The 21,276-nt window shown below is 41.0% G+C and overlaps 1 protein-coding gene across 5 annotated transcripts in view; it reads left to right on the top strand.

The window, feature by feature from the left end:
- The window catches only part of MYO5A (myosin VA), a 187,860-nt gene that overhangs the window by 114,573 nt on the left and 52,011 nt on the right, over positions 1–21,276 (top strand). For all 5 annotated transcript variants that reach the window (XM_087427353.1, XM_087427348.1, XM_087427339.1 and 2 more), the window contains 7 exons: positions 4,918–5,026; positions 8,134–8,345; positions 9,269–9,425; positions 13,532–13,771; positions 14,777–15,025; positions 17,847–17,940; positions 20,497–20,645. In XM_087427353.1, the coding sequence (XP_087283479.1) occupies positions 4,918–5,026; positions 8,134–8,345; positions 9,269–9,425; positions 13,532–13,771; positions 14,777–15,025; positions 17,847–17,940; positions 20,497–20,645 (1,210 nt within the window). The remainder of the gene's footprint in view (positions 1–4,917; positions 5,027–8,133; positions 8,346–9,268; positions 9,426–13,531; positions 13,772–14,776; positions 15,026–17,846; positions 17,941–20,496; positions 20,646–21,276) is intronic.

Genomic DNA, 21,276 nt, shown 5'->3' with positions numbered 1-21,276 from the left:
GTTTGCCAATATTTTGTTGAGGATTTTTGCATCTGTATTCATCAGGGATATTGATCTGTAGTTTTCCTTCTTAGTATTGTCTTTGCCTGGCTTTGGTATCAAGGTGATGTTTGCCTTGTAGAATGTGTTGGGAAGTGTTCCATCTTCCTCTATTTTTTGGAATAGTTTGAGAAGGATACGTATTAAGTCTTCTTTGAATGTTTGGTAAAATTCTCCAGAGAAGCCATCTGGTCCTGGCCTTTTATTTTTCGGGAGGTTTTTTTTTTTTTTTTTTAAAGATTTTATTTATTCAGTTTTTTCCCCCCAAAGCCCCAGTAGACAGTTGTATGTCATAGGTTCACATCCTTCTAGTTGCTGTACGTGGGACTCGGCCTCACGTTGGACGGAGAAGTGGTGCCTCGGGGCGCTCCCGGGATCCGAACCCGGGCCGCCAGCATCAGAGCGCGCGCACTTAACCGCTAAGCCACGGAGCCGGCCCTCGGGAGGTTTTTGATTACTGTTTCAATCTCTTTAGTTGTGATTAGTCTATTCAGGTTCTCTATTTCTTCTTGATTCAGTTTTGGGAGGTTGTATGAGTCTAGGAATTTATCAATTTCTTCTAGATTGTCCAATTTGTTGGCATATAGTTTTTCATAGTATTCTCTTATAATCTTTTGTATTTCTGTGGTATCTGTTGTAATTTCTCCTTTTTCATTTCTAATTTTATTTGAGCCTCCTTTCTTTTTTTCTTGGTGAGTCTGGTTAAGAGTTTGTCAATTTTGTTTATCTTCTCAAAGAACCAGCTCTTTGTTTCATTGATCCTTTCTACTGTTTTTTTTAATTTCAATTTCATTTATTTCTGCTCTGATTTTTATTATTTCCCTCCTTCTGCTGACTTGAGGCTTTGTTTGTTCCTCTTTTTCTAATTCTGTTAGGCGTAGTTTGAGGTTGCTTATTTGGGCTTTTTCTTGTTTGTTAAGGTGGGCCTGTATTGCTATGAGTTTCCCTCTCAGGACCGCTTTTGCTGTATCTCATATGAGTAGGTACGGTATATTTTCATTTTCATTTGTCTTCAGATATGCTTTGATTTTTCCTTTAATTTCATCAATGATCTATTGGTGGTTTAGTAGCATGTTGTTGAGTCTCCACAGCTTTGTCACTTTCCTGGTTTTTTCCTTGTAGTTGATTTCTAACTTCATGGCATTATGGTCTGAAAAGATGCTTGTTGTGATTTCAGTCTTCTTAAATTTATATAAGCATGCCTTGTTTCCCAACATATAGTCTATTCTTGAGAATGTTCCATGCGCGCTTGAGAAGAATGTGTAATCTGCTGTGTTTGGATGGAGTGCTCTGTATATGTCTATTAAGTCCATTTCATCTAGTTTTTCATTTAGGTCCATTATTTCCTTATTTATTTTCTGTCTGGATGATCTGTCCGTTGATGAGAGTGGGGTGTTAAGATCCCCTACTATTATTGTGTTGTTGTTAATATCTCCTTTTAGGTTTGTTAATAGTTGCTTTATGTACCTTGGTGCTCCTGTATTGGGTGCATATATATTTAAAAGTGATATGTCTTCTTGGTGGAGTGTCCCTTTTATCATTATATAATGCCCCTCTTTGTCTCTTATTACCTGTTTTATCTTGAAGTCAACTTTGTCTGGTATAAGTATGGCAGCACCTGCTTTCTTTTGTTTGCCATTAGCTTGGAGTATTGTCTTCCATCCTTTTGCTCTGAGCCTGTGTTTGTCTTTAGAGCTGAGATGTGTTTCCTGGAGGCAGCATATTGTTGGGTCTTGTTTTTTAATCCATCCCACCACTCTGTGTCTTTTGATTAGAGAGTTCAGTCCATTTACATTTAGGGTAATTATTGTTATATGGGGCTTGTTGTTATTTTATCACTCTTTTTCTGGTTCTTTTGCATTTCTTTTGTTTCTCGTCCCATGTGTTTCGGACTACCAATGCAGTTTGGTTGTTCTGTATGGGGGTTCTCTTAGTTTTCTCTTTCTTTATCGTCTGTGATTCCGTTCTGATTATTTGGTTAGTGGTTACTGTGAGGTTTGTATAAAAAATCTCGTGGATATGATAGTCCCTTTTTTGACGGCCTCTTATTCCCTTAGACTAAGTCGATTCGATCCCTTTTCTCTTCCCCTTCTGTTATTGTTGGCACATCTTATTCCTTCTTGTGTTGTGAGTTCGTGTTTAACGTGATGAGGTTATATTTATGCTTGGTGCTTACCTTCCCTTGATCTTTGGTTTTATAATTAAGTGTTTGCTAATCTATTTTGATATAGGACTGCAATTTTTCTGGTTTTGTCGACCTATTTTCTTCCTCGTTCAAAACCTTGAATCCCCTTTCTCTTTTTTTCCTCAGGGATGAGGGCCTTCTTGAGCAATTCTTGTAGTGGGGGTCTTGTGGCAATGAACTCCCTTAGCTTTTGTTTATCTGGGATAGTTGTTATTTCTCCATCATATCTGAAGGATATTTTTGCTAGATAGAGTATTCTTGGCTGAAAGTTTTTGTCCTTTGGAATTTTGAATATGTCGTTCCACTCTCTCCTAGCCTGTAAATTTTCTGCCGAGAAATCGGCTGAGAGCCTGATAAGAAATCCTTTGTATGTTATTTTCTTTTTGTCCTGCTGCCCTTAATATTTTTTCTTTGTCATTGACTTTTGCCAGCTTTACTACTATATGCCTTGGAGAGTGTCTTTTCGTGTTGATATATTTAGGAGAGCTATTGATTTCATTCACTGGTATTTCCAGCTCCTTCCCCAGGTTTGGGAAGTTCTCAGATATTATTTCTTTGAACAAGTTCTCTGCTCCTTTTTCCCTCTCTTCTCCCTCTGGAATACCTATAATCCTTATGTTGGATTTCCTAATTGAGTCGGATATTTCTCGGAGAGTTTCTTCATTTCTTTTTAGTCTTAGTTCTCTTTCCTCCTCCATCTGGAGCACTTCTGCATTGCTGTCCTCAATATTGCTAATTCTTTCCTCCATATTGTCAGCTCTAGTGCTTAAGGCTTCCAGATTTGTCTTTATCTCCTCTATTGTGTTTTTCATCTCTAAGATTTCTGATTTTTTTTTTTTATAGATTCAATCTCTTTTGTGAAGAAACGTTCACTGAATTGTCTGTCTGTGTTTTCTTGTATTTCATTAAGCTTTTTTATGATGGCTATTTTGAATTCTCTGTCATTAAGGTTACACATTTCTGTGCTTTCCGGGTTGACTTCTGGGTGCTTGTCATTTTCCTTTTGGTCTGGAGATTTAATATATTTTTGCATGGTGCCTGTTGGTGTTGGCTTACCTTTCCTCATAGTGAAAATATACTCAGTTTCCTCTTGCTGCTGCTGGGTGGGTGTCAAGGGCTGTGTATTCTGGCCCGCCTCAATCTGTGGGCACTCTTGTCGGCCCCTGGCTGATCTATGGTATGGCTGAGTGGAGGCTGCTTGGGGGGAACCGTGGAAACAGCTGGAGCTGGAGCGTAGCTAGGCCGAAGCAGCTGGGGCTTGGGTGTGGGTGGGTTGAAGCAGCTGCCGCTGAAGTGCCGCGGGGCCAAAGAAGCTGGACCCTGGAGTGCAGTGGGCCAAAGAAGGAAGAGCTGGAGTGCCGCTGGGCCAAAGAAGCTGGAGCTGGAGTGCACTGGGCTGAAGAAGGAGGAGCTGGAGTACCGCTGGCTGAAGAAGCTGGAACTGGAGTGCGCTGGGCCAACGAAGGGGGAGCTGGAGTGCCGCTGGGCCAAAGAAGCCAGAACTGGAGTGCGCTGGGCCAAAGAAGCTGGAACTGGAGTGCACTCAGCCAAAGAAGCTGGAACTGGAGTGTGCTGGGCCGAAGAAAGAGGAACTGGAGCGCCGCTGGGCCGAAGAAGCCGGAACTGGAGTGCGCTGGGCCAAAGAAGCTGGAACTGGAGTGCACTCAGCCAAAGAAGCTGGAACTGGAGTGTGCTGGGCCGAAGAAGGAGGAACTGGAGCGCCGCTGGGCCGAAGAAGCCGGAACTAGAGTGCGCTGGGCCAAAGAAGCTGGAACTGGAGTGCACTCGGCCAAAGAAGCTGGAACTGGAGTGTGCTGGGCCGAAGAAGGAGGAGCTGGAGCGCCGATGGGCCAAAGAAGCTGAGACTGGAGTGCGGTGGGCCGAAGTTGCTGGCGCCAAGTCAGCTGGAGCCTGTGCACAGGCCAATCTGAAGCACCTGGAGCCAGGGGGAGGGGGCAGGGTCAAGCTGAAGGAGCTGGAGGCAGGGCATGTTCCAGCCAAAAGAGCTGGGTCCATGGCACAGTGGAGCCGGGGAAGCTGGGGCCGTGGCTTGGTCCAGCTGGAGCAGCTGGGGCTATGGTGTGGTGGCGACTAAGCTGCCACTGCCTCTGGTGCGGGGGTGCAGGCTTGCCCCATTGCTGGTCGGGCCGGGTGCCTGGGGGCCGCTGCCTCTGGGGACGGGGCTGAGCTGAAGCGCCACTGTGCTGAAGCACCAGTCAGGCGGGCCAGGTCGGGGAGGGGCGCTTACTTTCGCCTCCCAGATCTCAGAGGTTTCTCGCCTTGCTGTTGCTCTCTGCTCTCCTGAGGGTCTAGCTTGTTGAAACTACCCTTGCAACAGTTTTGCTCCCTCCATAGGGGGATCCCCTCTGGCTGTGAGGGGTCTTTGAGAGCACCATTTTTCACGAGGCGAGCTGCCCCTCCGCCTCCTCTGAGAGCCGCGTGGTCTCAGTCTCTGGGTCGCAGTCCTTGGGGAAGGAAGAGAGCTCCTCTTACCTCCTTCCACTTTGGAGATTCCAGCACCTCAGTCCTCGGGTGTACAGCTGCCTGGGTGCCTCACATGTCCCCTGTGTTGTGTGAATAGCTTCTCTTGGAATATGAATGTCCTTTTTGTTGTGTCTTAGAGGGGGAGACTTCAACGGGGAATCTCACTCCGCCATGATGCTGACGTCAAGCCCGTGTGTTTCTTTTTGTAGGTGGACTTACCAAGAATTTTTCAGCCGCTACCGTGTCCTAATGAAGCAAAAAGATGTGCTGAGTGACAGAAAGCAAACATGCAAGAATGTATTAGAGAAACTGATACTGGTGAGAAGATTTTCACTTACCTTTATCTGAACAGATATTGGCCAAAGGCCTTTTGATTGTAACGTTTGAAAGCCCTGGGAACGTCCAAATACCACTAATCCAGATTATTTGGGAGTAGGGGGGTGGAGGGGCACACTGTCTTGGAGGTCGAGGCTCACTGTATTTAGGATGTTAGGATGATGGTCCACTATAAGGAAACAGGATGGCGAGGCCTGGACCCACCCTTAAGACACATTCTTTTTAGAGTTTGATCATTATCAATAAAAATTCACCTAGTACTTACCTATGGAAGACACCAAGCCAGATGCTGTGTGATTAAGAAAAAATAAGTCTTGGGGCCGGCCTTGGTGGCATAGTGGTTGAGTTCGTGTGCCCCCTTCAGCAGCCCAGGGTTCGCTGCTTTGGATCCCAGGCGTGGACCTGTGCACTGCTTATCAAGCCGTGCTGTGGCGGAGTCCCATATAAAATAGAGGAGGATGGGCACAGATGTTGGCCCAGGGCCAGTCTTCCTCAGCAAAAAGAGGAGGATTGGCAACGGATGTTAGCTCAGGGCTGATCTTCCTCACAAAAAAAAAAAAGAAAAAAGAAGTCTTGTAACATAGTCTATCTTGGAAATTAATGCGTTTTAAAGATAAATATAATATACTTTAGTGTCTATCAATGCTGAGTGAATGAGAAACAAGAAGTCAGAGAAAGGCAAAGCCACATCCGCTATGGGAAGGAGGAACAACTTCATGGAAGACATGGGTTTTGAGTCAGGCTTTGAAGAATGGGTTAGATTGGATAAAAGTGGAAGAATATTCTACTAGGGAGCAAGGTATGAAGAAGTAGGAAAGCATAGAGTTTGCTCAGAAAACAGTAGTTTTTTTGCAGTGCAAGATTCCTGTGTGGGACAGCGGGGAAATGGTTAGGAAGTATAGGCTGGTGTTTGGAGAGTCTTGCTGCCAAGCCAAGGAGTGCTCAAACTTTAGAATGCGTCAGTCACCTGGAGGGCCTATTAACACAGATTGCTGGACCCCACCCAAGTTAGTAGGTCTGGAGTAAGGCTAGGAATTTGCATTTCCAACAGTTGCATTCCCAGGGGGTGCTGATGCTCGTCTGAGGACTACACTTGTAAGAACCACTGACCTAGGTTATGGAGAATTTGTTTCAAGAAAGGTTTTTTAATAAAATGTTTTCACTTGTTTGACACTAGTCTGTATGGATTACCTCACTTTGAGGTAATTAGTCATAATTACTAGCTATTAACTAAATGTAATATCTCTTCTTTGGTAATAACTTTTTTTTCTTTGAAAGCACTAAGGCCACTTTCTTAGTAATCTGTAAAAGAATCTGGTGCTTTTTGAGTTTGGCTCAACTCCTTTCTAACCTGGGTTCAGATGGGAATGTAGAGCAGAAAGTAGGGGCAGTTCTTTTTTTTTTTTTTCTTTTTTTGTGTGTGTGAGGAAGATTAGCCCTGAGGTAACATCCATGCTAATCCTCCTCTCTTTGCTGAGGAAGACCAGCTCTGAGCTAACATCTATTGCCAATCCTCCTCCTTTTATTTCCCCAAAGCCCCAGTAGATAGTTGTATATCATAGTTGCACATCCATCTAATTGTTGTATGTGGGACGTGGCCTCAGCATGGCCAGACAAGTGGTGCGTCGGTGTGCGCCTGGGTTCCAAACCCGGGCCGCCAGCAGCGGAGCGCGTGCACTAAACCGCTAAGCCACGGGGCCGGCCCAATAGGGGCAGTTCTATGCCTGGCCTCCTCACACAGACCACTCCAGGTCTGGTCCAGGGCTCTGCAGGGCAGATGGACAGAGGAAGCTACAAGATAGAGGAGTGCAGGGTTGGTGTGGGGTGGAGTGGGGGAAGCTGAGAGGGGACAGGGAGAGGGAGGGAGGGGGGGAGAAGAAACCACTTTCTAGCTCTTTGTATATCTCCAGCTAGGCTTCCTACATAAACTTTATTTATCTAAATTGAAATAATTTTAGGGGCCGGCCCCGTGGTGTAGCGGTTAAGTGTGCGCGCTCCGCTGCTGGTGGCCTGGGTTCAGATCCCGGGTGCGCACCGATGCACCGCTTGTTAAGCCATGCTGTGGTGGCGTCCCATATAAAGTGGAGGAAGATGGGCACAGATGTTAGCCCAGGGCCAGTCTTCCTGGCGTGGATGTTAGCTCAGAGCTGATCTTCCTCACAAAAAAAAAAGAAAGAAAGAGTGTTAGATGTTTTAGACACGTGGAGATTTCTGATTTCCCAGTTTCATGTACAAAATAGGAGATAACCTGCTTACAGTGAAAAGTGATTTTTCTCTGTTTTCACTTAGAATTTCAGATCACGGTAGTGATTATTATAAATAAATTCCACTCTTCTTTTGATATGAGAATGGTTAATAACTTGCGTGTGTTTAGATAAGGTGGATCACAGTGTGACAGAGCAAAAATAGCATGCATATCTGTGTTTACTGCTCAACTCTATTTATGATCAAAAGTCAATGAGCAATATAAATAATTATATTTTTATAAAAGGAGTTTTGAAATTTTAGAAGGATTTTAAGCACATTTATAGAGATTTGTTTATTTTCAGATACTGTTGATAAAGCCAAGAGATAACTGTTGAGAAACTTAGCTCTTAATATGAATATGCAAGGTTTTTTGTTTTTTAATTTTTGTTTTGTGCGTTACTTCTTGCCTTGTTCTTCACACGGGTGTTTTTGTCCCTTCAGCTTTCTCATGGAACATACAGCCCGATGTAACCCTCACAGCCTGGGTCAGTCAGAGGGAGTGTCAGCATCTTCATTTCCTTGAGATATTTAAAATACAAATAAGCAAATAATAGCTGCTTATAACCCACAACCAAGTTTTTGGCCTCAGATAATAATTCCAGGTAGAATAATTCTGGAAAATGACTCTTAAACTGCAGTTTTCCTTAAAATCCCTTCTATTTGCTTAACTTGCATAGGATCAAAAATCTGGCTCCATTAGTTGATTGTGATGTAGCCCAAGTTTTAGCTAATAGATTCATCCCTTTACTAATTCTGCTTTTAGACGTATTTTTTCTCTTTTAAAATTTCATTTATATGGTCGTCATTTCTACTTCTGAGCATACAATTTCTTCCAAAAATAGGACAAGGACAAATACCAATTTGGTAAGACAAAGATCTTTTTCCGTGCGGGTCAAGTGGCCTATCTAGAAAAACTGAGGGCAGACAAGCTGAGAGCGGCCTGCATCCGGATTCAGAAGACAATCCGAGGGTGGCTGCTGCGGAAGAAGTACCTGCGCATGCGGAAGGCGGCCATCACCGTGCAGAGATATGTGCGAGGCTACCAGGCCCGAGGGTAGGTCTCCCGGGGACCCGTCCACTCTGGCTCATGGGCTCCTAAGATTAGAAAACTCATCTGATTCACTGGACAACCTAGGACAGTTTTGAGTGGTCACCCTATCTGAGGAGGTAACACCTCACCTCCTCTTAGTTTCAAGGAATAACAAATTAAATCATAAGACAGTTAAATAAAATGAAATTTCACACACCCTTATGAATGATTCACATTCATCCTCAAAAAAAAATTACAGATTACTGCCTACTCATGTCCACAGTATTTTTTTTTATACTTTTACATAGGCTTGAAGAGATCATCTGTAAATTAAAACAATCATGAATATGAGCTAGTTAATAATGATTCCATTGAGGAGTTCTTGGGAACAATTGATTGAGAAAGTCCAGAAGAGATTACACTTCAGTGTGATTACGTATTAGGATAATTTTAACTTAGAAATATCTATAGAAATGAATTCATGATAAAGAACTTATACCTAAACAGATAGTTTAAGAAAAAATATCTATACGTTAGTGAGAGAGAGAGATCTAAGAAAGCTGGTGATAAGTCAGTGTGGGATTACTGTGTACAGCTGGTCTGCTGTGTTAGGGGACATACCCTGGGGTGATGAGGACCATCCTAGAAAGGATGAACCTTTGTGAGCTTCATTTTCTTTATTGTAAAATCAGGTAATATGCGGCATCCCACTTTTCACGGTTAGGAAAGGCTCAAATGAGATAATGAATGCAAAAATATTCTCGGGAACTCTAAAGTTGCTATACAAATTTAAGAAATATAAGTATTGATTTAACATGTACATTATTAGAATAATACAGTGGAGGTACTACTTGTTATGCTGAAGGTATTGGTGCTTTAAGTTTCTACAAAATGTATTCCTGGGTTTTTCTGATTACTGACAATGGACCACTCTTTTCTTTGGCCAGCTATGCTAAGTTCCTGCGCAGAACTAAGGCCGCAACCATCATTCAGAAGTACTGGCGCATGTATATAGTTCGAAGGAGATACAAGATTAAACAAACTGCCACTATTGTTCTTCAGTCTCATTTGCGAGGCTACTTAGCCAGAAATAGGTATCGCAAGGTGAGGCGTTATTTTCAACTTTGTTTATTCATTCTATTAACATTAATCAAATTCCATATCTATGCAAAGTACCACAGAGGCTCCTATGGACCTAGGATCCGTATGGAGACCACCACCAATTGAAATGTATTTTAAAATATTAAGTAAGTACATATATTTATTGACAAGGCAATGGTAAAAAGAAAATTTACCTCTCTTTTTTTCCTCTTATGTAATTTGAAAAAAAGTGAGTATATTAGTTTCCTATGGCTGCTGTAAGAAATTACTACCAATTTGTTGGCTTAAATTAACAGAAATTTATTCTTTAACCGTTCTGGAGACCAAAAGTCTGAAGTCACTGGGCCAAAATCAAGGTGTCAGCAGGGCTGCACTCCCTCCAGAAGCTCTAGGGGAGAATCCATTCCTTGCCTCTTCCAGCTTCTGGTGGCTACTAGTATGCCTTGTGTTTATGGCCACATCACTTCAATCTCTGCCTCTATCTTCATGTTACCTTTTCCTCTGTGTGTCTAACTTAGCTTCTTTTGTCTGTCTTGTGAGAATACTTGTGATGGATTTAGGGCCCACCCAGATAATCCAGGATAATCTCTCCATCTCAGAATCCTTAACTTAATCACATCTGCAAAGATCTTTTTCCCAAATAAGGTAACATTTACAGATTCCAGGAATTAGGATCTGATATCTTTGGGGGCCTTTATTCAGCTGACTATAGTGAGCTTTGAATAGGTAGAATATATGACAGATGGGTAGAAGATTGTTCCAAGAATGAAACAACCTTGGAAGAATTTACTATGGTGAAAAGGAAATAAATTATAGCATGAATGTGATTAAAGTTGTATTGACTGGAATATGATGCTCCAGAAGTTTTTGACAAATAATCTTTATATCTAGCAATAATCAACATGGCTGTAGATAATGGATCACCAGATTAATCTTAATCATCACCTTTGACAATATGTGATCTGGTTGACGAAAGGTTTTTATCTCTTTCATTTTGGCAGAGTTTTGAGTCTGTCCTTTAGGATACATTCCTAATAAGCCAGAAATACAGTCTGGATCTTAGAGCTCTATGAGCACCACTATTAGAAGGAACTACAATAGAGTGATTTGAGGGTCTTGTCTCTAATCACAGACAGTACGTGGGCGTGACTTAGGCCCTATTCATGTATTTATTTTACTTTCTTATTTTCAAGTAATTGTAGACAGCAAAGAAAAATGGAGGGCCGGTCCCATGGCGTAGTGGTTAAGTGCGCGTGCTCCGTTGCTGGCGGCCTGGGTTTGGATCCTGGGCTCACACCGATGCACCACTTGTCAGGCCATACTGTGGCGGCGTCCCATATAAAGTGGAGGAAGATGGGCACAGATGTTATCCCAGGGCTGGTCTTCCTCAGCAAAAAAAAACCAGGAGGATTGGCAGATGTTAGCTCAGGGCCTATCTTCCTCACAAAAAAAAAAAAAAGAAAGAAAAATGGGAAGCTTAATGAGGCTTGAATGAGCATATTTAATAGCTATGTTTTGAAGAAAATTTGAAGACAGCTACTCCAGGTCTTTCTTTCTGTCCACATCTGCTTTTTAGTCTGGTGCTCTTTCTCTACAAACGTGAGCTTTCAAGGGTGGGAAAAGCCTTATTAAACTTGACTTTTTATTTATTTATTTTTTGTGAGGAAGATCAGCCCTGAGCTAACATCCATGCCAATCCTCCTCTTTTTTTCTTTTTGCTGAGGACAGCTGGCTCTGGGCTAACATCTGTGCCCATCTTCCTGCACTTTATGTGGGATGCTGCCACAGCATGGCCTGACAAGCCTGCGTCGGTGCGCTCCCGGGATCCTAATCTGGGCCGCCAGCAGCAGAATGCGCGCACTTACCTGCTACGCCACAGGGCTGGCCCCCTAAACTTGACTTTTTAGATACACCAAACTGGTTACCCTCCTGTTTTCCTCACAACTCTCCTCAGGAACATCTGAACTAGGTTTTGAGGCCATTGGTTTAGCAGTAGCAGTCTCTGGCCAGCTCAGCTCCTGCTGTGACTGGACTCAGTGGGGGTCGCAGGTTAGAGGCTAGCTCACATATAGGCCAGTAGCACCCCATTAGTGCTGCTACTAGCTGTGTTTCCGGTCCAAGCTTCCCCTTTGTGGGGGTTGGTCGTCTTAAAGAGAGAGCAGGTGTTATTTAATTTCTCTGACTCACTGATGGAAATGAGATTGAGAATGGAAGCCCTAATTATATGCTGTTTCCATTTGACTGAAATTACAGAAATGGGCCAGTATCTGAAGTTACATGGAGAAAAGGAAATGGAATAGGAAAATTTGGCATCAGTAACCTTGCCACTGTGTGCTGCTTGGGTTTTAAAGTCTGAAAGCCTTCACTTTGTCATCACTGAATCTTATACAGTTGGTCGTTAGTCATCCAGATAAGACAAGGGCCTCCCTCGGGATCGTGATGTTCAGTGAGAGCTCAGGATGCCTGACCTATTGCAGCGTGATGCACAGTGACTGCACTTAGTGGAAACTGGAGGCTGCCTTAGCATTAGGAACACAGCCAAAAGGGGCAGCCTTGAGTTGGCTAAAGATACTGTTAAGGTCTCCTAGACACCTATGTTTATGTTATATTTGATGGTTTAAAACTTAATCACTTATTTCTTAAATGTATCCTCTAGAATGGCACATTTTTTCCGTTGTTTTTTTAGGTATATTACCTAAAAATAGAAACTATTCTTTTAATGATCTTATTAAACTGCTATCTATTTGAATAGATGGTTTCAGAAATTTTTACATTTAAAAAGTTTCGTAAGAGAAACATTGTGTCCATTTGTAATAATCACTAAGAAATATTTAATCAAGTGCATATATTTAAACATCATTTATATCATACAAGAGTTATTTCATAAAATCGTCAACTTAGAAGGACCTCAAGGTTTTGCTAGTTCAACCTTTCTTAAAATTCAAGAATTTCTTCTCCATCATTCCTGGAAATTGTTTACACAATTTCTGCTTGATGGTCATTAGTGACAAGAAATTCATCTCATAAGGCAACTTTTTTGTTGTAAGTTGTTTATAAGTTTAGAGGAGTATCATGTTTTTTTTTTAGAAAATACAACATAAAATCAAAATTAAGACTAGTTTACTTAGCTTCATCTTACTTATAGTTTTTCTCTTAAAGCTCCATCCCTACTACCTTTGAATCCCTTAAGTGGATTCCTGCTACATTTGAAACAGCAATGAGAGATCCTCACTAGAATGGTATTCCTCAAATATGGCAAAGTGTCATTTTTTTTGTTTTGAGGGAAAAAAATCAGTAAATCAGTAATAAACTTTGCAATGCCCCAAGGGTTGGCCTCTATAGCCGGCTTACTGGCCATATCCGTGTCCTCAAGCATAGACCTAATGCACAGTGAGATGGTATCAGCAGTAAGGGTGGTGGGTAAGACTTTTATTTTAATAGCACAGGGTGCCAACTTCTGTTCATTTTATAGAGGATCACCTGTTGCTAACAGAAATCGTATACCAATAAGAAACCTAATGCATTTTTTCTTTCTTTTTAGAATTGTTTTCCTTTTAGTCATCTGGTGCCTTTTATTTAGACAGCTTCTACTTGTATACTCTGCTTATATTCATATATATGCATATAATCATACATATAACATGTGACTATAACCCATTTTTTTTTTTTTTAATTTTTTCCCCCAAAGCCCCAGTAGATAGTTGTATGTCATAGCTGCACATCTTTCTAGTTGCTGTATGTGGGACGTGGCCTCAGCATGGCTGGAGAAGCGGTGCGTCGGTGCGCGCCCGGGATCTGAACCCCAGGCCACCAGCAGCGGAGCACGCGCACTTAACCACTAAGCCATGGGGCCGGCCCTATAACCCATTTTTATATACGTTTCTCAAATCACCTTTTAAAGTCTACTTTTCAAATCACCTTTTAAAATAATTTTGTGCCTCCATATATTTGTGATATGTACAATCCACATAATACATTGTTGCTTCAACTTTTGTATCTTTCCCTTTAGGTGGTGTGTGGATTCTCAGCCTGACACACATATGTTGATAGAGTTGAACCTTGAGTCTAGTCCCGGGTCTGACGTTACTCGCACTTACCCTTCCTTGCAGATACTCCGTGAGCACAAAGCAGTGATCATTCAGAAGTGGGTCCGGGGCTGGCTGGCTTGCACCTACTACAAGAGGAGCATGCATGCCATTATCTACCTTCAGTGCTGCTTCCGACGGATGATGGCCAAGCGTGAGCTGAAGAAGCTCAAGATCGAGGCCCGATCCGTGGAGCGCTATAAGAAGCTCCACATTGGCATGGAGAACAAGATCATGCAGCTGCAGCGCAAAGTGGACGAGCAGGTGTGTTTTAAACAGGAGCCCTGAAAGTGGAGCATGCCTGAAAAAATCCACTGGGATTATTTTCAGCATTGTCTCCCCTTGACTTTACCTTTTAAGTTAAGCAAAAAAGTAAAATAATAATAACAGTAATGAGTGTGGAAATAGTAACAGGATCGTAGGTAAGATTATAATTGCAAGGACTAAGGCAGGAAATTATTTTGAGAACACAGCCAGATTTACCAGCTCTCCAAGCCGTTATGACACAGTCCTATTGTACTTGATACTTTACAAAGCTCTTTCATCACTCTCATTCATTTGCATGTAGGGTAATGTTCTTTTTGCAGATGAGTTGTTTAGCATTGAAATGGCAAAAGAAGCAGGAAGATGTCCATGCTTCTGAGGAATCTACAGTCTATTTGCAGAGATAAAAGTTTGATTTCTTAGAGATCGTTACTAAGTAATGTCTTAGCACATGCGACTGATATAAAGGTAATTAGTAATACATAAATACTGAGGAGGGCAAAGAAAATCAGAAAACAGAATGAAATAGGATTCACCAGAAAATTTTTCCGAGTGGGAGGAGGAGTTTTGAAGTAGTGAACAAAGAGATTTGTAAGAAACTTGTGATTTTGAGGCCATTTTATTGTTCTTATGCATCACCTGGCTAACACGTAGCTTTTACTAACACACTGATTTGTTTTCAAAAGCAAGGATGGATTTTCCTATTTCTGGATTAAGAATCAGGAAATTAAGAATTTACTATAGTAACTTGCCCTGTGACTATAAGAAAATCACATCTATGTTGCCCATCATATAAAACAGAAATGATTGTGCCTTTTCTCTTCTCTCTTTGTGTCACTAAGAGGATATTAATTGTGTTATTGTAAATGTTGTGGTTAGTATTTTGGTTAGATACTATATCAATGCTATGATGACATGCATGACTATGATGAATGAGCGTGGTTTTCTCACTAAATACATTTGATGATGTGTATATTTACTTGTTACTTATGTGTGTGTTTAAAGAACAAAGACTACAAATGCCTCATGGAAAAACTGACCAATCTGGAAGGAATATACAACTCCGAGACTGAGAAACTACGAAGTGACTTAGAACGTCTTCAACTAAGTGAGGAGGAAGCTAAAATTGCTACTGGACGGGTCCTCAGTCTGCAGGAAGAAATTGCCAAGCTCCGGAAAGACCTGGAACAAACCCAGTCAGAGAAAAAATCCATTGAAGAGTGTGCAGATAGATACAAACAAGAAACTGAGCAGGTAGGAACTAATGTTTGTATCCCCATCTACTCCTTTCGCAAAGGAAATGTGCTGTTGTCTTGACCTGGCCCATGTAGCTTAATATTGGTTTCAGTTGAAGGTGAAATACAAATTTCAGTTGGTTTACTGTTCATTTCTAGTGTTTCCCAAGCTTTCTTCCCACATGATGGATGAGTAGCTATAGGTCTTTTAGTAGAATCTTTTGACTCTAATAAGAACAGAGGCAAAGCAGTATCGTAAGAAGGGAATTAATGGCCAAGTACCTGCTATACACTCTCATTCTTTAAATGTGTAGGTCTGGATGGAGTGTAGACTCCTTTTTCTTCAGTAGGGTTGATGTGATTAAGAATCAAATCAACAATGAACTGTCGATAGCTGATAGTAGAGATCTTTACGGAACCCTGCATAAAGGCTGTGTTGAGAAGTCCAAGAGGGAGAATCTAAATGTTTGCACACTGATTGCAGCCAAGAGCTACTATGCAGATAGAACAACAAAAAAATGCTTACAGATTGATCAGTGCTTCCACATTATAAATATGTATTAACTTATGTCAGAACTTTATTAAATACAGAAAATACTAAGGTTCTCAAACAGTAATGAGATGTATTGTTTAAACAAAATAAAAGTACCTGAACATGAGGCTTACTGGAAAAAGTAGTAGATTTTCAGAGATTCCACTAGTCTTATCATCTTTAAGTGAAAAAAGAGTTGATGGCTGTAACTACTGGCAAGAATCCCAATATGCTTTTTCTGTACTGACTTCTGAACATTAACAGCAGCAGATGCAATGAGAGCCTCAGAAGGAGCTAGATGGAACTCAGGTAGGATAGTGTAGCTAATTAAATTGCAACCCTCCTATGACATTCAGGGTCCTAATAAAATAATTCCTCCTATATTTCCAGCAGATCTGGGCTCTGTACATGGAGACAGCAGTGCCATTATATATGTTATTTTGACATAACAAGCTTGTTCTGTCACAATTCAAATATGCATTCAAAGGGATACTCTTGAGATTTAAGATCTCTTTTTTGTTGTTTCCTGAGTCCATGGAAGCTTTTCAAATCCCTCTGAATCTACAGAGTATTTAAGCTTGGTAGGAGTACTCTCTTTTCCTCTTCAAAGTCAAGTTCATACCTTTCTAGTCTGATAGAATACTAGACATGAGCAGATTCAGATTTCTCCTTTCTTTGCATTTCATTATCTTCTGGTTTTCACAGGAGAGCTATAGGCACTACCATTAATTCTTTTGGATGGGGTGTGGTAATGGGCGAAAAATGAAAAAATTTCACTGTGATAGCCATCTTTATGGTCAGGAAAGCTACACTCCCAGTCAGCCTGATCAGGGAGCCCAGAAGGGACGCTAGCACTGTGGTTTTTAACCAGGAGTATGTATCAGAATCTGCTGGACAGTTATTGACAAGATACCTGCTCAAGCTCTGGGAATGTGGGCTAGGCACGTGTATTCTGAAAAAGCACCACAGGTGACTGGTTGCACACACCTGACAAAGAACAGCTTCTCTCAAGAGCACATAGAGAAATCAGGCCTTTCCACTGAGAGTGGATGTTACCGCCGTATCAGCATGGAGGGAAGAGACTGAAGCAGCAGAAGGAACCCTTGTGGACTGACTTCTACTGTGGCAGCATTGTTATCTAACTGCGCTCGTCTTCAGGGATCCTTAGTCACAGGGCCCTCTTTCTCTGTCTCTGAACTCCTGACACTTTGTCTTTATTATTAAAGATGTTACTTTAAGAGTTCCTTGAACTTATGCTTAGAGAAAGAAATTCAAATTGCACTTATCACAAGCATCACATTTTATTCCAAAGAATGAACTGAGTAAATTGTGAACTTTGCGAAGTTACTTTTCGTTTTGATTTTTGCTTCCTGGGAGTCCTTATCCAACCAGGAACCAGAAAATTAAAAGTTAATGCCTGTTTTTTTTTTTCTTTTTTTTTTTTGGTGAAGAAGATTAGCCCTGAGCTAACATCTTTGCCCATCTTCTTTATATGTGGAACGCCTGCCGCAGTGTGGCTTGATAAGCTGTGTGTGGGTCCACACCTAGGATCTGAACCTGTGAACCCCGGACCACCAAAGCGGAGCATGCGAACTTAACCACTACACCACTGGGCCCGCCCTGATGCCTTTTTTTTTTTTTTTAACTGTGGTAAAATATACATATACATACCATAAAATTTGTCATTGTAACCATTTTTAACTGTACATTTCTGTGGCATTAAGTGCATTCACACTGTTGTAAGGTGTGTGAGCTGTGCATTCACACTGTTGTAAGGTATGTAAGGAGCTTCAGAAGGTCTTCTGTGAATTTCCAGAAACAAAATGCCCTTCATATCTTTCTTAACCTCCTTAATCTCTCTTCTTGAATCATGGGTACAGATAAGCCTTGTGTTAGGGTGTTAAGGTGAGAAGGCATTATTATCATTGCTTCAAGAGCAAATGCTTACTAGGTGCCAGGCAATTGCTAAATGCCCAAGGTACAAAGTAAAACAACGACAGCAGTCATCTTTGTCCTCCAGGAATTTCTAGTCTACTAGGGAAGCAAAAGTAAATCATTTATAAAGGCTCTAAAGAAGCATATATGGAATCCTGTTCTAGCCCAGAGAGAGACATCAAATTGGACGGGGTTTCCAGAAAGGCTTTCTGAAGAGAGTAATGCTTGAGCCAAGTCTGAAAGATGACTAGACATTTCTAAGCAACGAAATGAGGCACAGAGATGTGGAAGTAAGGAGTGACTGCTGTGTGGCCTTCGTAGCAGGCTTCCTCTGTCTACTGCAGCCATCTCAGTTTGTTGTTTCACTTTATAGCTGGTATCAAATCTGAAGGAAGAAAATACTTTGCTGAAGCAGGAAAAGGAGGCCCTCAATCATCTTATCGTGGAGCAGGCTAAGGAAATGACAGGTAAGGCTCATGTGGACCCCACCTACTGCGCTCCAGCCAACCGCAGACCAAGGTTTTATAAGTTACAACTTTGCATAGAGCTTAAATATTTTTAAAAATTGAAGCTATCAGTAAATTTACAAAGTTCCAAGAGGCAAATGCTCTAAATATTTTGGTTGAATTAGTTGATGAACTTGTAAATCTGGTCTCTCTATGTACCAATGTGAGCTCATGTTTAGTCAATATCGTATGTAATTAAAAAAAATTAATTGTTCTGCAGGTATGACTTATGGGTTATGGCTTATAGGATTTCTGTTGATTTAGGAAGAATTCTTTTTTTTTTTTTTTAATAATTTATTTATTTTTTCCCCCAAAACCCCCAGTAGATAGTTATATGTCATAGCTGCACATCCTTCTAGTTGCTGTATGTGGGACTTGGCCTCAACATGGCCGGGGAAGCAGTGCATCGGTGCACGCTCGGGATCCGAACCCAGGCGACCAACAGCGGAGCACGAGCACTTAACCCCTAAGCCACGGGGCCAGCCCAGGAAGAATTATTGAGCTAATATGTATATGTGTGTGTATTATTTTTTTTTTTAATTTATTCTTTGCTGAACCAATGGATATTTTTCTCCAAGATCAACCACTCTTTGCCACCAAACTAAAAAAAAACACTCTAATTTTTTGAATAGAGAACTAATTAGATGTGACATTTATTCTATGTGCTGTTTATGTGATTGATTAGAATGATGATAATTTACAAGGAATCCACGTGTACATAAACGTGGGATAAGGAGATATAAATCAACTACAGTAAGCAGTGGTGGAAATGGAAAGGAAGAGATGGATTGGAGTGAGGATATATTATATGACCAGAGTCAACAGAATGTTATCATTTTTGATGTGGTATTCAAAAAAGGAATAAAAATGTTCTAAAGTTTTGAGATGAAGTATCAAAACAATAATGATGTTATTGGTAATGAGGAAATTGAGAAAAAAAGTACCTGTTTATGAGGCAAATTAATGAGATCAGTCGTTAGAGTGTTAAGATTTAGATGTCAGCCACGGCCCCCAGACAGAGATGTTGTGAAAGCAAATTGAGATTAAAGATTAGAGAGAGAAAGAAATGAGCCTTAAGATATCCATTAAAGCTATGATGATAAGAGAGCCCTCTGTGCTTTTTCCCACACCGCCTCCTCCCTCCCAATTAAAGGGATAATGTGAAGGAAGGAGAAGAAAATCTGGAACTAAATGTTATAAGATGACCATAAGTAAGGGATAAGGTGAAGAAAAGAAGCCAGGAAAGACAATACAGAGAGAAAGGAGAAAGCAGTCACTGAAAACAGGGAAAGAAGGCTGCTAGGATGCAGCATGTAATGGAAGGGTCCAGAATGATGAGAATACTTCTAGGAAAATATAAAATGTTATTTGAAACTGAACAATAAAAGCAAAGAAATAACAGAGGATTTGCTTAGGGAAAATTTGTTGGTAGCCTTGGGCAGCTACTGCAAATTGGTGAGAAAAAAGGCAATTTATAGAATATTAAAGAGAAGAAATTCTTTCATTTATTCATTTACAAATTATTAAAGCCCTATAATAGGGAAACCATGGAAGCAGTTGTGACAAGACGCTTGCGGCCATGGAGCTGACAGAGAAAGAAATGGTGAAGCAACAGAAGCAGGCAGGGCAGAGTAAGATTTCACCACAAAATATGAGAATAAAATGGGCCATAGTGGTAGGAAGCTTAATATTATAAATGTGACTGGTTGGCTCATTGAGTTAAAATATACAGCTGAGATTTGAGGCTCTTTCACTTTGCTTTATCTGCAGTCAGGGGCTAGCCTCCACTCTCCAGATGATGTCCTAGCCAAATGCAAGCCGCTGGCAACAGAAAGGGCAGAGTGCGGTGGGTAAATAGAAAGATCAGGGCTCCCCGAGGAGCACATATGAGATGGCCAAGAAGTAAACAGCACAGGAGACCAGGGCTGGGGATCCTATCTGGTTAGAAACTGGGAGTAATAGGACAGCGGGGGAGTTCAGAGTGCTGGAAAACTGTAGGATAGACCTCGGGGCTGAGATGAGCTGGAGGAGACTCTAGAGAAGGACAGCTCGGTCCTCTGAGAAATCACCGTTCCCTCAGAGACCTGAGGGATATTTCTGATTTTGACAGAGTACACTAATTTGGACAAAAGAATTTTATGAATAGCCAGAAACAGAATACTACTGAAATAAAAAATATGTACTTTAGTTACTGCACAATGACTGGTGGACCTTCATCAAGGATGTGCTATAGCCAGTGAATGGACTAGTGCACTCAGTCTGCAGTACGTGGAAGAACTTGGTAGATAAATATTGTTCATATTAATAAATTATTTTATGTTTTGGTCATGATATTTTCTCTTTTGCTACTTTCACTCTTCATCTTGATACTCTTCACCTTGCTACTTGATACTCTTCATCACTCATAGTGGTGCTACAAGTAAAACCGCTTGCAGAGAAGCTGGAAGTCGGTGTACACGTTTGTACTCTGCCTTCTGTGGAGCCATTTCCTATGCTTTTCTGTCTTCTTTCTTTCAGAGACTATGGAGAAGAAGTTAGTAGAAGAAACGAAACAACTGGAACTTGATCTTAATGATGAAAGGCTGAGATATCAGAACCTTCTGAATGAGTTCAGTCGCTTAGAAGAACGATATGATGACCTCAAGGAAGAGATGACTCTGATGGTGGTGAGTCAAACACTTTTGCTTGTTTTAAATGAAAAATTTTAAACATATACAAAAGTAGATAGACTAGTAGAATGAACCCCTGTGCATCCCATGTACTCATTACCCAATTCCAAAATGGTCAACACATTTTTACTCCTTGTTCTACCCCTCCATCCCACCCCATCCAAGGGATTGGATTGTTTTAAAGCAAATCCAAGAAATCAAATAACTTTATTCATAAATATTTTGTAAAGTCACTTTGAAGACTGGGCTGTCAGATAATATAAAGTCAATATAGCTGGACTTTGTTTTATGTATTGAATGTCTTAATGTAAAATTTGCATATAAAGCAAATGTTTATATAATTAAGTATTTTCTCCACTGGTTTTTATTATAATTTCAAAGACATATTCCTACAAAAAGAAAATTCAGCCTCTATTTGTAATAAATTATCTTATCTCTTTCAAGGACTCTTCTGCATCTGCCACTGTACCTTTTGTACTTTTAATAGTTCTGCACACCCTTCCTGTTCTACTTATCCTGCTATCAGGAAACAGTTCCCTAGCTCTCTTGTTCCCTACAAGTATCAGCCTTGAAGGTAACCTACTGGTACAAATGACCAGAAATGCTCTGAAATATCTCTTATAAAAAA

This window comes from Ceratotherium simum, chromosome 3 (assembly GCF_057802395.1).
Source record: "Ceratotherium simum simum isolate JZ-2026a chromosome 3, ASM5780239v1, whole genome shotgun sequence".
NCBI classification, from domain to species: domain Eukaryota; kingdom Metazoa; phylum Chordata; class Mammalia; order Perissodactyla; family Rhinocerotidae; genus Ceratotherium; species Ceratotherium simum.
The sequence above is the reverse complement of the archived record's forward strand: the minus strand, read 5'-3'. Positions and strand labels throughout refer to the sequence as shown.